At 45.9% G+C, this 16,148-nt stretch overlaps 1 protein-coding gene across 2 annotated transcripts in view; it reads right to left on the bottom strand.

The window, feature by feature from the left end:
- Positions 1 to 16,148, bottom strand: part of LOC104254649 (uncharacterized) — a 65,451-nt gene that overhangs the window by 25,197 nt on the left and 24,106 nt on the right. For both annotated transcript variants that reach the window (XM_059835192.1, XM_059835197.1), the window contains exon 3: positions 14,514 to 15,004. In XM_059835192.1, coding sequence (XP_059691175.1) covers positions 14,514 to 15,004 — 491 coding nt within the window. The remainder of the gene's footprint in view (positions 1 to 14,513; positions 15,005 to 16,148) is intronic.

Raw genomic sequence — 16,148 nt, 5'->3', positions numbered from 1 at the left:
GTGATATCAAGTGTTTAAGGTTAAAGGCATAAATTCTTTGCCCTGAATGCCTGTTTGTCAGCCCGAAAACCTGCCCTAGAGGGTATAGTTAGCACAAGGGACTTTTCAGGAGGTATAAAAAACACACTGTATCTATCTATAATCCACCACAGAAAATGTCCAATGGACATCAGTGGGTTTGTCTGGGGAGAACCTGGAATATGCACCTTTTCAGCAGATTCTTAGCTGGAGGGTTGGTCTTAGTGGAGCTTCTCAAAAATAGGGCAACATGGGGTATACTCATTGCACTAAATCAGGAAAGGAATTTTCAGTGGCCAGGAAGGCAGGCATGGTCTGTTCTTCACAATGGAAGCATCAAAAGGTGACTCTGACTCACCTCCCACCTCTCTCCAGCTAAGTGCAAGGGACATCACCCTGTGGGAACCCTTGTCTTGGGTTCAGCCAGTACTGCTGGGAGCACTCACAAAGGCAACTTTAAGCAGAAAACACACAAGGTCACGTCTTCAGATGAGAACTTGGATTTGTGGACAGTGGAGACACTTTGAAAAAGCCAAATGCAGACTGACTGCATAAACAGCTCTGGGAAGCCAAAACAAGCCTGTCTCAAACAAACAAGCAAACATCCCAAGCCATGGGGCTTGCTCAGGCTCCACAGAGTCTGAATACAGGACACAGAGTCCCGCTCCTTCTCCTCCCGAGACACACACACACGTGTACGTGTCATGTCTGCACAGCCCTGCTGCATATTTCAGCATCTTCTCCTTTCACATGACTATACCTATTCATGAGATCCCACTTGTTTGCATGAGCACATGAAAATAATTGTACATAAACAAGTACTGTATTAGAAATTACAGGCCAGAAGATGATTAACAAACCAGAGAGACCTTTTTTTTTCTTCAAATAGACATCCGTGAAGTGGGAATAGTAGAACATTAATAACCACAGTGAGAAATTATGAAGGAACATAACTGTTCCCATATTGCCCACCCTACCACCTACTTGTCCCCCTGGCTTCCCCAGCCCGCTGAACCTCACATACATGTTAGTGACAAGGGAACATGCTGAAGTGGCTGGCTAGCTAACAGGATAAAGGCCTCTTACTCCAGGGAGCTAATCTATGTATGCAGCACATAACTAACCACTGTGCTAAGAGAACATTCTCCCATGCCCACATGCAGCACTGCCTGCCCACACCTGCCTCACAACACAACGCTACACAGCACATGGGGACCGTGGTGGTGTTTGCGGGTTGAAGCTCAGAGCTTGTGATGGGGTTTGACCTACCAACTTTGAACAGCTGGCCTAGGCCTGTACCCACATGAACAGCTTGCAAGGATTTTAGAGGAGCCAGTATCCCCACCTGTGCTTTGTCCTTCCTCTTAAGTAGGTATATGGTTCCCTTCGGCTCTGGTGATCACACTTATGGATTTTGACACCCTGTTGCAACCCCTTTGTTCACACCCTCATGGCTGCACATGGCTCAAGATGGCACAGGAGCTGGTCCAGGGAAGCCTCCCCAATGTGAGAAGCAATACAACCAATTTGGCAAACAGTGCCTTTTCCCTGGACACTTCAATGTGCTGAGCTTCAGCATCTCCACTTGCCCATGGGTGCCAGCACAGGATACACATTACTCCTGCCAACTTTTTGCAGGATGCAAGAGCAGTGATATGCCAGCTCAGAGCCAGAAGCAGGCCACTACCCTTCTAAACAAGTGTTAGCAGAGCACGGCAACCCTTAGAGCTGTGCACGAAGAACTAGTTGGAGAACTGCTGACCTCATGTATGCCACTCCATTGTCTGCATCAGGATCCACTTTCCAAATAGTTGGAAATAAACCTTCAACTCAATAGCCTGCAAGATCCATATCAGAGCCTGTGTAACACATGCCAGTGCTCGTAAAACATTTATCAATTTTAACACACAAATCATTTTGGTGTTTCCTTTTTTCAGTTCAGGATTTTGGCCCATCTCATGCTTACAAAATGGTCATGTCCTAGGACCAAGAGGGCTCGTTCACCCACCACACTGCAGAAAGGCAAAAGTTCAGATCATCTCATTAAAAGAAGAAAGAGCAGAGTACAAAGACAGACCTGAATGTCTGAAGGCCAAGTTCATTCTGTGCAGAAAAAGGTTGATAATAAAAGCAAAAATTTATACCTCATTTATATGAATAGTTTTGAGGGTGTTTGAGTGATCTGGATGGTTGCGTCTGGAAAGCAAATGAACCACTGTCTCAACTCAGTACAGAGTTTTATTCAGCAGACCAAGCAACATAGACAAGTCTCACAGTAGCAGCAGTAGTTACTGTTGCTTTCTATTTCTGACCCTACCAGCAGCCACATCATGAGATAGCAATCTGATTTTTTTCAGCTTCTTGTGATTTACCATTTCACTCATCTCTAGGGTCCTTCCATAGGTTGTTTAGCATAACTGCCCATAGTAAAAGAGTCTGCAAAATGCAAATGGGAAGAATCAGCACATCAAAAATGCCTTTCACACTTCTTGTAGCTGTCAGACTTGAAAAGAACGTTAGGTATATGATGAAAGAAAAGATACAAGAATACTAAAAAAATGTCATACTAGAAGTCTCTCTGCTCAAAAAGCATTTTCCAAGAGCACCACTTCCACTGCTCATAATCACACTAATTCTTGTAACAACACTTAAAAACTAACAGAGCTGGCCATGTTATTCAGAGGATGACAGGAAATTCTATTAAATTGAAAACAAGTTACAAGCTTGATTTGATAGCACATCAAATTCAGAACTACAATGAAAATACTCTTATCATGAACTCACTGTGCTATTTCAATCAGAGCTCTGAACAAAGCACCACAGCTTAGGTTTCAAGACTTACATTAAGGTACGCTGAATATACAGTCTTATCATCTAGCCAGGTACACCACATTCTTATGTGAGGCTTGTCTCTCTTTCCTGCACATACAGAAAACAATAGCTGTAACAGACTTCCCTGAACAAACCCAGGGCATTCCCCGACCTATGGCCGTTTCCCCAACTGCAAACCACATCGCCTAAATGTAACAAGTAACGGGTTTACAGCAGTAAGAAAAATCAGACGTCTGACTGGCTCCATTTTAAGGGTATTTCTACCTATGCTAGGAACTGCACAAATCCACTAGCTTTGCAATTTGGAAAATGATTTGCTAAACTGTTCCTTGTTTCTTGATTGTATTATGCCCACATACCATCATGCCGGAGCCTACAGGAGTGTCTGATGAGCCTTTGAAGCAATATGCAGGATAGTGAGTTCCTGAAGTTTCCACAGATAGGCAAAAGACTTATCTATGCTGTCAAAAATGAGCATGCTTACAATAAGATTGCAAAGTAACTTGCAAAGCGATTCAGGGTTTTGTCTTTTGTATAACAGCTCAAACTATTTTTTCCATAATCAAACTCATGAAGGTGAAATTATAGCTTGCAAGGATATGCCGGGATTTTAAAACACAAGCACATTTTTAGAATTAAAAATGTAGTTTGCCCGAGCAGAGACATGACCACAGACTTCTCATTTACACTAAGTTCCTAACTCTCTAGAGGATCCTCAGTTTTGCAAATTCATTCCTATGGAAATTGCTTTGCATGAGCAAGCAAAGTCCAACAGGAGATTGAAAATACTATTTTCAATGAGGAAAATCAGCAAATTTAATAGGGTTTCTCTTAAGTATCTTTATTTGTGCTTTTTTTTATTTACCTGTGACCCCCAGGACACCTTTGCTTTTGAAGCCTTGAATTTAGAAAAAAGTAATTATATGGTTTTGGCTTGGAGACAGAGGGTTAGTCTCTGACGTATTGGTCATCATTTCCTCAAAACCAATTGCAGCTCAACAAGAAGTGTGTATCTGGGAACATAGCTCTAGAGAAGGGGAGGGATTTTTAGAAGTGAATCTGCTCTGGTTTAACTCAGTCTCCATCTACACGAGAAGTCGATGCCTCTATTGAGTGCCTCCTCCTGTGAGATGAGCTGTGGACCAATGCCCAAAACTCCCATTGACATCAACAGGCTGAAAGAAAGCACAAGCAGAGCCCAGCAAGTGCAGTTCTCATGTAAGCCAACAATGGAGAGGCTATTCAGAGCAAAGGCAGAAAATCAGAGCTAAGCCACAGCCCACGCCAAGGACAGCTGTGTTGTTGGGTCCTGCACTTGGGTCACAACAACCCCGTGCAACGCCTACAGCCTTGGGGACGAGTGGCTGGAAAGCTGCCCAGCAGCAAAGAACCTGGGGGTGCTGGTTGACAGCCGGCTGAATATGAGCCAGCAGTGTGCCCAGGTGGCCAAGAAGGCCAATGACATCCGGGCTTGTATCAGAAACAGTGTGGCCAGCAGGAGTAGGGTACTGATTGTCCCCCTCTACTCAGCACTGGTGAGGCCACACCTCGAATACTGTGGTCAGTTTTGGACCCCTCACTACAAGAAGGACATTGAGGTGCTGGAGTGTGTCCAGAGAAGGGCAACGAAGCTGGTGAGGGGTCTGGAGCACAAGTCTGATGAGGAGCGGCTGAGGGAACTGGGGTTGTTCAGTCTGGAGAAGAGGAGGCTGAGGGGAGACCTCATCGCTCTCTACAATTACCTGAAAGGGGGTTGCAGAGAGGTGGGTGTTGGCCTCTTCTCCCAAGTGATGAGTGATAGGACAAGAGGAAATGGCCTCAAGTTGTGCCAGGGAGGTTCAGACTCGATATTAGGAGTTCAGGCTGGATATTAGGAAAAATTTCTTTACTGAGAGAGTGGTGAAGCATTGGAACAGGCTGCCCAGGGAAGTCGTGGAGTCACCATCACTGGAGGTGTTCAAGGAACACATGGACGTAGCATTGCGGGACATGGTTTAGTGGGCATGGTGGTGTTCAGTTGATGGTTGGACTTGATGATCTTAAAGGTCTTTTCCAACCTTAATGATACTGTGGTTCTGTTGACAGCCAGGCTGGAGATTCTACCATGCCAAAGCTTGTCTTAAAACCAGTATTTCCTAGAGTGTTTACTCTAGTCATGGGCTTGGTGTTAAAAGCTCAGCCAGCTTCTGCCCATTGAACAGTAATGGCTGCTGCATTTTCAAGTCTCAGACATGCTCTGGGACAAGCTGCTTGCTTTCAGTGGCAAAACTGGAGCACAGAAGCCCAATATTAATAGTTAATCTGCACCATCACGTGACCGCCCTGTTTCCGCTGTTTCCAAACCCACACTACCACCTCCCTCCTTCCTTCTCACTCACAGGCACTGCCCCACAGGAGACTACAGGGTACAAAGCACACCTGTGTCACCTCTCAAACACCAGTGCCAAGCCGTGCTAGATGAGGAAGGTGTCCTACTTCAGAGATATGGGGCTATGCAGTGCCAGCAGAAAGCAAAGGGAAAAACAAGCTCTTGCTTTCCATTCCTTGCTACCATTGCTTCTGCTTTGAACAAGTCTCTTACCATCTGATTTTTAAGCAGTAGCCACCCCTGTTATCATGTGGGTGCTGATTTCTAAGAGACCGCTCACTTGTGTAAGTGCTTAAGCTGGGAAATCAATGCTTAATGGTGGTGGTAGGATAGGAACAAAAGAAAAAGCCTAACCTATCTCTTCCACTCATTTCAGTTTCTTAATTTATGTAATAAGTCAGAAAAGCAAGCAGAAAACTGCAACCACCATCACACACTTTCTGGACTACACGAGGAATAACCAGCTTGGTTCCAAATAGCCATTTCCCCTTTCCCGTCTCCGGAAGCTCACCTCGCTGATCTTCCAAAGAAGTAAACTGTGAAGCTTTCTCCTTTTCAGAGATTGCTACCATAAGCAAAAGATGTAACTTACCATGCCTGAAGAGAGATCCATTCACCCGCAGACCAAATACAACGTGGGCAGTGACAGCATATGGTGAAGCTGCCTGCAAACTCCTTTTCTCCCCAGGCAATGATGAGATATTTGTATCACAATGAGCCACATGCTGAGGGAGGAGTGGGAATGGAGAGGTATCTGGCCAACTCAACAGCCACACTGGGACCCAACCCAAGCAGCCCTTCTAGTCCAGACACACCAAGGCTCAGGATGGTGAGGACAATCCAGACCTATTGCAGAGAAGGTCCCGACTTTCACTTCCAAGCAACATCTACTAACTGGTCCTGCTGGTTGCAGCAAAACTTAATCTGTCAGGCCCTCGAGGCTACTTGGGCTGAATTCAGAGAGTGGGAAAGAGAATGTGCCAGCATTATCCTTCTGCATTGTACTGTGTCAAAACAAGAAACAAAACATCCTTTGGAAAACCTTCTTCAAAAAGGACAGGCAGCAACTAACACACAAGAGACAGAACAGGGATATGCTGCAGGATGGCCACCCTTGGGTATCCGACCCAGCGCCCACTCTGTGACTGCCATTCACCCCACTTCAAATCACATTTCAACCAGTTGTGTTGTTGCTGCAGTTAGGATCTCTAGGTTTTGCTGAGTGATGGTTTTTGTGGCCTGCTGGCAGCCCACCATAAACCACTCCCAGTAGATACAGGAGACTGGGCTTTTCCTTCTACTAGTTCAGTAGGAATTACTCTGTGGTGCTTTGAGAGAAAAATGCTAAAGAGGTCACGACCCCAACCTTGTCCATTCACATGCAGAGATTCTGGCAGCCACTTCCAGGTAAGAGCACCTTTTTTTTTTCTTCTTCAAAATTTATTACCTCCAGGCCTACCTACCCCTCAGTCACACCAAGAGTCCAAGCCTCACACAGTATCACCAGCATCACTCAGCACTTCTCCCTAAGTCACATCCCAAGGACACATGCCAGTGGTGCCCATATGCCCATTTGAACTCCTCTCTCTGGTCTGCAGCCAAAGAATCAGCTTCAGTCTAATACCTTCTTAACCAGGATTTAGAGCTTAGAGAAAAAAGAAAGACAGCAGGGTTGAGAAGGTAGCCAGCAAGCCTGCCAATCTAAATGATAAGCCATTGGCTTTAAACTTGGGCTTATAATTTACTGCCACTGGTGCCAGGTGCTATTATTGTCCCTTTGGGAATCTAAATACAACAAAATGACTCTCTCTAGCTCTGTCTCCACCCATTCTTACTATCTCCTTCCCCTTCCTATCCCACAGATCTCTCCTGCCTTCAACACATACTCTCCCAAACTTCAGCCACATCTAATTTCCTTCCCTTATCTTCCTTTTCCTCAAACAAGTTCTCTGGTGCACTCCAAATCACCCTGACCAACCTAATCCCCACTCTTTCATGATCCAAAGCAGCACCTCAAGGAACCAGGTTTCAGATATTTCAGCTGATGTTCTAGCTACTGGCTCACGCTTGGAGACAGCCCAGATGCTACCTAGGCCCCATGGTAGTCCAAATAGCTATATCCACCAACATGCAAGCACCCAAGAAGAGAAGGCAAAGGTACATGGCCAGATACCCAGGGAAAAAGAGATAGATAAATATTTCCAGACAGAAGCACTCACACATTGGCTCACTCATCCATCTCTCCATTGAACTGTTGCCCCTTTGCATGCATTACAAAACCAGATCAAAAATGTACTCAGGTAAAACAAGGAAGGAAGGGAGAAAAGCAGAAGTGTTTGGCCTTAGGAATGGACAAGCCAACACACTCTGTGCCAGGGCTGACACAATGGTGTAAGAGGTCTGAAGAGAAATGCGTGATCAGACTGAAAGTCTGCTAGCAGCACACCTGAAAGGCGAACATAGTATCAACAGATGTCATGGTGCGGGACAGAAGTGCCACACAGAATTGGAGCAGACTTGCACAAAAATTCATTATGTATTTCAATGATGTACAAGAACACAGAACCTCATAAAGAAGCTGTTGATGTACAGGCTGGATGAGCAGACAGCAAGGTGAACTGAAAACTGGGTGAATGGCCAAGCTCAGAGAGTTGTGATCAATGGCACAAAGTCTAGTTGGAGACCAATAGTTAGTTATGTACCCAAGGGGTCAGTACTGGATCCAGTCCTGTTCAACATCTTTATTAATGACCTGGATGATGGGACAGAGCGTACCCTCAGCAAGTTTGCCGATGACACAAATCTGGGTGGAGTGGCGGATACACCAGAGAGTTGTGCTGCCAGCCAGAGAGACCTCAACAGGCTGGAGAAATGGGCTGACAGGAACCTCATGAAGTTCAACAAGGGGAAGTGCAAAGTCCTGCACCTGGGGAGGAACAACCCCAAGCACAAGTACATGCTGGGGACCACCTAGCTGGAAAGCAGCTTTGCAGAAAAGGATCTGGGGGTCCTGGTGGACACCAGATTGAACATAAGCCAGCAATGTGCCCTTGCTGTGAAGAAGGTGAATAGTATCCTTGGCTGCATTAGGAGGAATGTTGCCAGCTGGCTGAGGGAGGTGATCCTTCCCCTCTACTCAGCACTGGTGAGGCCACACCTTGAGTACTGTGTCCAGTACTGGGGACCTCAGTACAACAGAGGCATGGAGCTACTGGAGAGCATCCAACAGAGGGCCACAAAGATGATTAAGGGACTGGAACATCTCTCCTATGAGGAGAGGCTGAGAGAGCTGGGACTGTTCAGCCTGGGGAAGAGAAGGCTCAGGGGGCTCTTATTATTGTGTACAAATCTCTGAAGGGAGGATGGAGCCACGTGCTTTTCAGTGGTGCCCAGTGCTAGGACCAGAGGCAATGGGCACAAACTGAAATACAGGAGGAGGTTCCTTCTGAACATCAGGAAACACTTTTACTGTGAGGGTGGCTGAGCACTGGCACAAGTTGCCCAGGGAGGTTGCAGGGTCTCCATCCTTAGAAATGTTCAAAAGCCATCTGGACGTGGTCCTAGGCAACTGGCTGTAGGTGACCCTGCTTGTGCAGGGGGGTTGAACAAGATGACCTCCAGAGGTTCCTTCCAACCACAACCATTCTGTGAGAATGCTCTAACCTCTGTCACGCTGATTGATGCTGAAAGCTTAGAAATAGGACTATATTATCATACCTGCCTTGCCCTTAGCATTTACAAGCTGGCACCGTGGCAGCAGGTAAGCCTTACTGTCAGTGAAGTGACAACATAGTCAACTCACTTGCCTCTTTCAGGAAAGAAGAGGAAATCATTACCCTTTCTAGGAAGCAGCTAGGCCAAGTTCTACATCTCTTATGCTCTGATTCATCCAGCCCTGGCAGCACACAGGCACTTCCATTACAGCACGTTTTTGCATGGATTAGATAACCATCCAGGGAACACTTAGGGGACACAGAGAAAGAAGCAAAGATATCTGCTGTCTGGCAGAGTTATAATCACCTCCCCAGGGCAGGGTGGAGTTCCTTATGCCCTCCCTCATTATTGAGTCTCTATCTACCTCTCAGAATTGGGTGTTCTCAGAAGGCACCCTTCCTTCCCACCCTCCCTCTCTCTGCCACTGTCAAACTACAAATGCCTTAATCAGCAAGCCAGACATCAGCCGGGTGGCACTGAGCCAAAGAGTCTTTATAACAGACATCAAACAGAAGAGAGCATCTCCTCAGCTCCTCCAAAGACACAAAGAATGAGACACCTCTACCATGCCCCATCACCCACTCATGTGGTACATGTCTATAGAGTCCCAGAGCCTCCTGCCACAGAACTACATCCTTGCAGGCAAGTAGACCAGACAATCTAATAAATCTTTTTCAGCCCCAGACTTTCTCATGCTAGGATTGCCTCACAGCAGCCGGGCATAGCATTTGTTTTGCTGGCTACTTCAGTGCGAAATGCTGGCAGGGGTGAGATAGACGGGGATTTCTGTGCTGGAGGAATAGCTGTTATAGGATATTTCTGAGGGTGAAAAATAAAAGCAAAATTGCAGCAGGTTACCAGAAGCAGGATTTCTCATTCTGTAATGGTGCAATCAGTTTCTGCAACAGTTTCCTTATTGCATTGCTTCAACAAGCACTCTACTGCACCCGAGGACAAAGAACTGCTATGGCCCAACTTTTCACACCTGGGAGAGACAAGTTCTGGCATTGGGCCCCTTTGGAAATGGTGTAAGCTGTTATGCTCAGCACAGGCCCCTGAACTCCACTCAGTCCCTCTGGAGAGCAAGGCCCAGGGCAGAGACAACGATGATACTGCCACCAGCACCAGCAGTGGGTTTTCCAGCACCCCCTTGGCACAGAGGCAAGCTCAGATGGGCAAACAGATGATAACAATTTTCAGGAGCTGACAGGGCCTGGATTCAAATAGGAGTCCAAGGTGAAAAGGACTCATAAGCTCACAGGTTCTCTATCTGGAATCTATTTGTCAAGTCCTGGAGAGACAGGCAACGGCAAAGCCCAGCTGTGCTAAGGATATGGAAATCTTACCCTGGAGCCATTAGCAGCCTGAGGCCCAGACCCCAGCATACTAGGGGTCACACACTCGTCCTTGGTCACATGTGGCGAGTGCTGTCCTGCAGCCTCTGTACAAACAGTATCAGCCCGAAGAAAGCTTTCAGTGTTAATCGCCCTACCAGGCCCAGTCCAACCAAAATGCCAGTATTCAAATATTCAGCAGAAGGACTAGCATCCAAAATCATGTTGAGGATGTGTTTTTCTCTTCTGTGCTGGCCTTTTTCATCCTAGAATCTCAAAGCATTTTAAATAATGCATTAAGCCTCCATAAGACAATACAAGCTTGATATTATCTACTCAAACATGCAGGCAGACCATGACAGAAAGGTTTTACAACTTGCTCAGAACTACCTAGTGACTTTGTAGCATAACAGGAAATATACCCATGTACCCAAACTCTCTGCCTTGTACTTTAAAGCAATGCTTTCCCTACCAGCCACCTACCCACACATAAATGAAGTCAATTTGGATTTCTCATCCTGCCAACCCAAAGCTGCTCTCCACCGAGAGACATCTCTTATGATCTCTCTCCCTGCAAATGCTGCACTGACTTCTCAACTCAGCTAAAAGTAGATTTGAGAAGAGTTCTACCCAGTCCCACTAAACGGTACAGGAGGATGGACCCTTTACTTCCTCTGTTTACACAACATGCCAAAACCAATTATTCACATCCCCTGGGAATGAGCTCAGCAGCTCCAAAGAGTTTTTGTGACACCCTGGACTTCCTTACACCTGAGCCATCCCTTGCATCCCCCGGTACCTTCACTTTGAGCCATCAAAGGATGTCCGTGCTCTCAGTATTGCCAAAAAAGTCAGATCTGCTGAGGTTAGCAGGGTGGCAGCCGCCCCAGTCTTTCTAGGACATGCACAGCCTTCATTAAATAGCAAGTGGCTGGCAGCAGGGCCTGTGTGTAATGAGGTTGCTCTCCAAGGACCATGATCAAGGGGCAGCTGAGAGCAGACATTCACTGCAGCAATGCAGCTGTCTGCATGAGCCAGGGAAAGAAAGGGGGAAGTCTTCTGAGCTAATTTTCTAGTCCTTTGGAGGAGTGAAGAAAAGCATATATTGAATTCCCCTCACTCAGCCTCCATAGGGAGGAGCCTGTGTGCCCAGCTGACCAGCCAGCCAGGGTGGGAAATACACCCACCAGCTGTCCAAACTCAAGGCTGGGGCACAAAAGGGCAGAATCGCATTGCCCCGTGAAACCAGAAAGGCATGGCCTGGCACTTAACCAGAATGGGACTTTTTAAACCTGTTCCTGTGCAGTCTTTCCTGCTGAGGGAGGCTGAACTGAAAGGCCCAGATGATGGAGGTTTCCATTTATCCACAGGCCATGGAGGTACAATTCTCTTACATTCTCTAACAGGCACAGCAATTCTCTAACCCCTTAAAAGCACTCAGATTGCCCCAAACCCACTTGTATCTCCCAAATTTGCTCCCCTTCCTTACCAAAAGGCACCAAAATCACTGGAACACAGGAAGACATTTGGACACCATATGCCATTGATCCACGGCCTTCCTGCAAAAGCTGCTTAAGCATCCCCACACCACAATTCTCTGGACCAATTTTCCATCACCATTCAACATAAACTGGATCTGATGCAAAGACAAAGCACTTGGCATCTCTTCACCCACCACTGAGTAACCCATACCATATCATGCACCCGAAAGTATCATCTTGTCTCAGAACACATTTGTTTCTGGCACAAATTAATCTTGCCTGATACTCTTTGTCATCTATCAGCTTTGTAGAGATGCAGGAATGGGAAGTAGGGCTCAGGGACAAGAGTGAAAACCACATCTGCTACTCAGAAAAGTTTCCATCTGATCAAGTTTTTCAGTTGTATTCTCATGGGCAAGAACATGATAGTAAGGATAAGAATCTCAAAGCAAGAATAGCTTGCTGTTCAGAGTCCAGATGAAGCCTTAGAGTAGCCAGTTTAATATTATCATTCCTCGTTTGCATTGTTAACCTGACTAAAAACTACATGATGCCAAGAGCTGCCCAGACAGTTAATAAGAGGCATTTTTGTTGGAGAATGAAAACAGACCAAGAAAGAAATGCCCTGGTCCCATTTTACAGGTGGGGAATGGCAGTACTGAACAAGACTTGCCCAGCTTCATACAAAGATTTTGTGCCAGAACTCAAAACAAAACCCAGATTTCACATCACTGTCATAAGAAATGAGATCGCTGATTTTTGCTAAGCTGATGGGAATCCAAATGTCAGTAGAAGACTGAATCTATAACACGATTGTTATTTCTGTCGTGATTTTTGCAGCAGAAACAAGTACAGGTAGCAAGCAAAGCCATGCAGTGAACAAGACTTCCTAATCACACAAGAAGTAACCATAAAGCTTCAAGATGTTACTGGTTGAAAATTAAATAATATAAATGACCAAACACTGTTACAGTATTCAGGCTGCATCTTACTCTGCATGTTTCCTCCACCCCCCCCACCCAAAAAAGTACACTTCTAAATTAAAACCACTAGCTGAATATCCTTTCTTTATAACAGAGATTCCACAACCTAGTAGGTGTCATTAACACTTCATCTGCAGTAAAAATGTTTTTTTAAAAACACACAACCCACCTCCACTCCAGATTTCAACTTCTTTTCCAAAAATCTTTGCCACAATTAATCCAGAAGTGTAGAGCGCAGTCGGACCAGGAAGCAAATCATTCTCACAAGGTTTCCCAGAGAAACTACAGCAGTTTGGAAAGCTTAATTACATTAGCCTCTAACCTTCACCAACACACTCCCAAACACACTGCTGAAGGGAACTTAAGGCAGAGCAGGTAGATGCTATACCTGGGATCCAAATCAGAGAAAGAACCTGGGCCAAAAGGAAAATTTCTCCATTTACTCACATGCACTCTGGAAAAAAAAGAAGGCTGGGCACAGGCTTACCAGCTTTTTTCTCCTCTCATTAGGATGTGAGACTAATTAAAGTCTGTCAGTATCAGTAGAAGATTTGGGTGATGTGAAATGCAAGACTGGGCCTTTTGAATGTACTGTGAGCAGAAACTTGGCGAGAAGGGTGAAGAGGGGGTGAGGAAGTGTACTGAAACCTCAAGTCTCTGCATTATGTATTCATGGGATGTATGCTGCCAGCAGGGCTAAGAACAAGCAGCAATGTAATAGGGAAATGGAGGGTTCTCACTTTTATAGATCTTGGAAAATAAATACATAGTCCTTTCTTTTAGTGGGTCCATCTTGTAGGCTTAAAGTGGGTGTTGTTAGTGAGGTTAAAACTAGCACATCCAACCAACCAGAGGCACTGACATTCTTCCCTAATGAGAGGAAATTCAGAACTTAAAATAACTGTCTTTAACTTACTGCAATTTACCAGGGTCAGCAGATGTCTGCAGATACTCTTTCAAACTGACACTACACCAGTGCAAGAAGAAAAACAAATAATGAAGAGTGAGCTAAAATACTAACTCTACAGCAATGCCTTCTGAAAGAGAGGCACCAGATGGGCACCGTGCTGGGCAGCCCACCCCCCCAGTACCAGGCATGCCCTATTTCCCAGCCTCTGCAGAGTTGAGGCAAACTCCTAGTATTTATGCACCTCAGTCCCAGGCCCCTACAAAAGTCCTGCAAAATCAAGAGTAACTGCATCTAGAGCAAACTGTAAACAGTTTGTATTTGTGAGGTGTTAAGGAGGTAAAAAGCACTGTTTTATATTGCTGTAAAACTCCTAGGAGGCAGAGAGAGACCTGGGCCCAAGGAGGTCAACAAGTGTGGAAATACCTATCATCATTAAGTCTACAAACACTTTCATCACAAAGATATTTCTTTATACACCCCTAAGCAATTAATTTATTTTGGAGTAAATGGTATGGGTCAGCTCATAGCAGCAGGGGCAACTTGGCAAAAATTAACTCCAGTGATTTTGTTCCCATGTCATGCAATGAACTTGACAGTATGGGTGCTGCCTTCCTAATGGGGGTAGCAAGAGAACAGCCCACCTGTAGCAAAAGCCACACAAGTAGCAGCGGCTTTACCTCTCAAGAGAGGTATCTACACTTAGGCCTAGTTTATCGTAGACAGACAGCAGAAGTACCAATTATGCCTCTGAAGACGTGATCACAAGAAACAACCCTATGACTTTACTGAACCCTACCTCAATAATCCTTTTCTGTCTTTGCTTACAACACCTCTCAGGTGATGCTGCTTTCCTCATATGAAGTTCTGCCTTACCTGCTGCATTTTTTCCAGGTCAAGGCTGGGCCTGCTGACCTTATCCCCATATCCTTGTCGATGTCTCTTACAAGGCATGACTTGCTCAAGGCCTGCCCCAACGCTTGTGAAGATTAAAGGTCTGGAGGCTGGGCTCCGCACCAGGGGCTGGAGTCTCTTGGGAGGGGAGGCACTGAACAGCACGGGGCTTGGGCTGGTGTGCAGGCCATCAGCCTGCTCTGCCACAGGCCGGAAGGACATAGTACACAAGTTCTTCACTTCTTCGTCACTGGAGGAGGTGTTGTTGCTGTCGCTGCAGCAGGCAAGCCTGCTGACCTGGGACCACTTCCGCTTCTCAGCAGCAAACTCTCGGTTGATGCGCTCCAGCTCCTCTTCCGAGCTGTGGCGGTCAAGGCTGGCATGGAAGAGGGCCCGAACCTTGCAGCATTGGTTCTCCTGGTTCTGGAGCTGGTTAGTGGCCAGAGGGGTCAAGGTACAATTCCGTCTTCTCTCTGGTAGGAGGAGGAGATAGAGGAGTGGCAGAGCAGATCTGCATCCCACACCCTAATAAACTGGTCCTGCTTTCTCCTGACATGTTTTTTTTTTACCGCCTCCCAAGTAAACTTCTGAGCTGTTTTCTGACTTTTTTTCCCCCCCAGAAGAAACAGCCCCCACACACACACTGAATGCTTCCCTTTGAAAGTTTCCAGAACTTTGTTTAGACCAGACTGCTAGACAATCCCTTGCAAACTGTCACCTGGAAGTCTAGTTGCAGAGCAAGAACATGGACCTGCTGCCCACCTCAACCCTTGAAGGTCAAGAAGACATGATCTTGCAAATGTGTGGTTAGGCACTTACCTCTAGCTAGAAACATTAAATTCTAGTGACTAGTTCTCAGGACAGAGGAGGTAAGTTACTTACAATATTCTAAGCAGCACGTCTGTGGCTCAAATAACAGAAATCTGGTTTCTGGAGGTAAAGGTCCTCTTTCTATTACAAGGCTTGCCATACAAGAGAACCTGCCTTCAGCCGTAAGCTGGGAATGCTTTACGTGTTCTGCTGAGTTCTTTCCATTTTAAGCATGTGGAGCAGGGATTTATATTTTGACAGGACATGTCCTGTGGGTCAGGAATTTAACAACTTCTGCCTTTGCATAAGAATCCACTTGAATTTGACTAAATTATGATAAAACACAAGGCATGCACAAATGGCAGAGACTTAGGATAGCTGAAGAGATGCATTTGCTACAGATTTCACCCACAGCTCTAAGCGACTTCATACCAGGTCCAAAAACAATAGCAGAGCACCTGTCTCTCCTCTATGAAAGATCCTCAGCTAGATTCAAGAATAGGACTGCCCAATACCAACAACTACAGGACGAAGGGAACAAGCTAATCAAACAAGTGAGTCCAGGGGAATGCAGAAAGGGAAGGTCAAAACTGGAAATGACAAGGAAGAGGAAACCTAGAACAACGATGATGCAGGTGCACAAGCATGGAATAGAAGATAAATTTTTAGTCCCAGCTCTGCTGCCGGCCCAATTGTAGACCTTCTCTGCCCCATGTCTGCAGCACGGGGGCCTTAACATGTGGTTAATGATGTCTATCTCTGGTAACAAAAGTTCAACTGCAGCATCTGATAACAACAGCTTCTCCC

The sequence above is a fragment of the Gavia stellata genome, chromosome 2 (assembly GCF_030936135.1).
Source record: "Gavia stellata isolate bGavSte3 chromosome 2, bGavSte3.hap2, whole genome shotgun sequence".
Lineage (NCBI taxonomy): Eukaryota > Metazoa > Chordata > Aves > Gaviiformes > Gaviidae > Gavia > Gavia stellata.
Note: the sequence above shows the minus strand (reverse complement) of the source record. Positions and strands in the feature narration are given on the sequence as shown.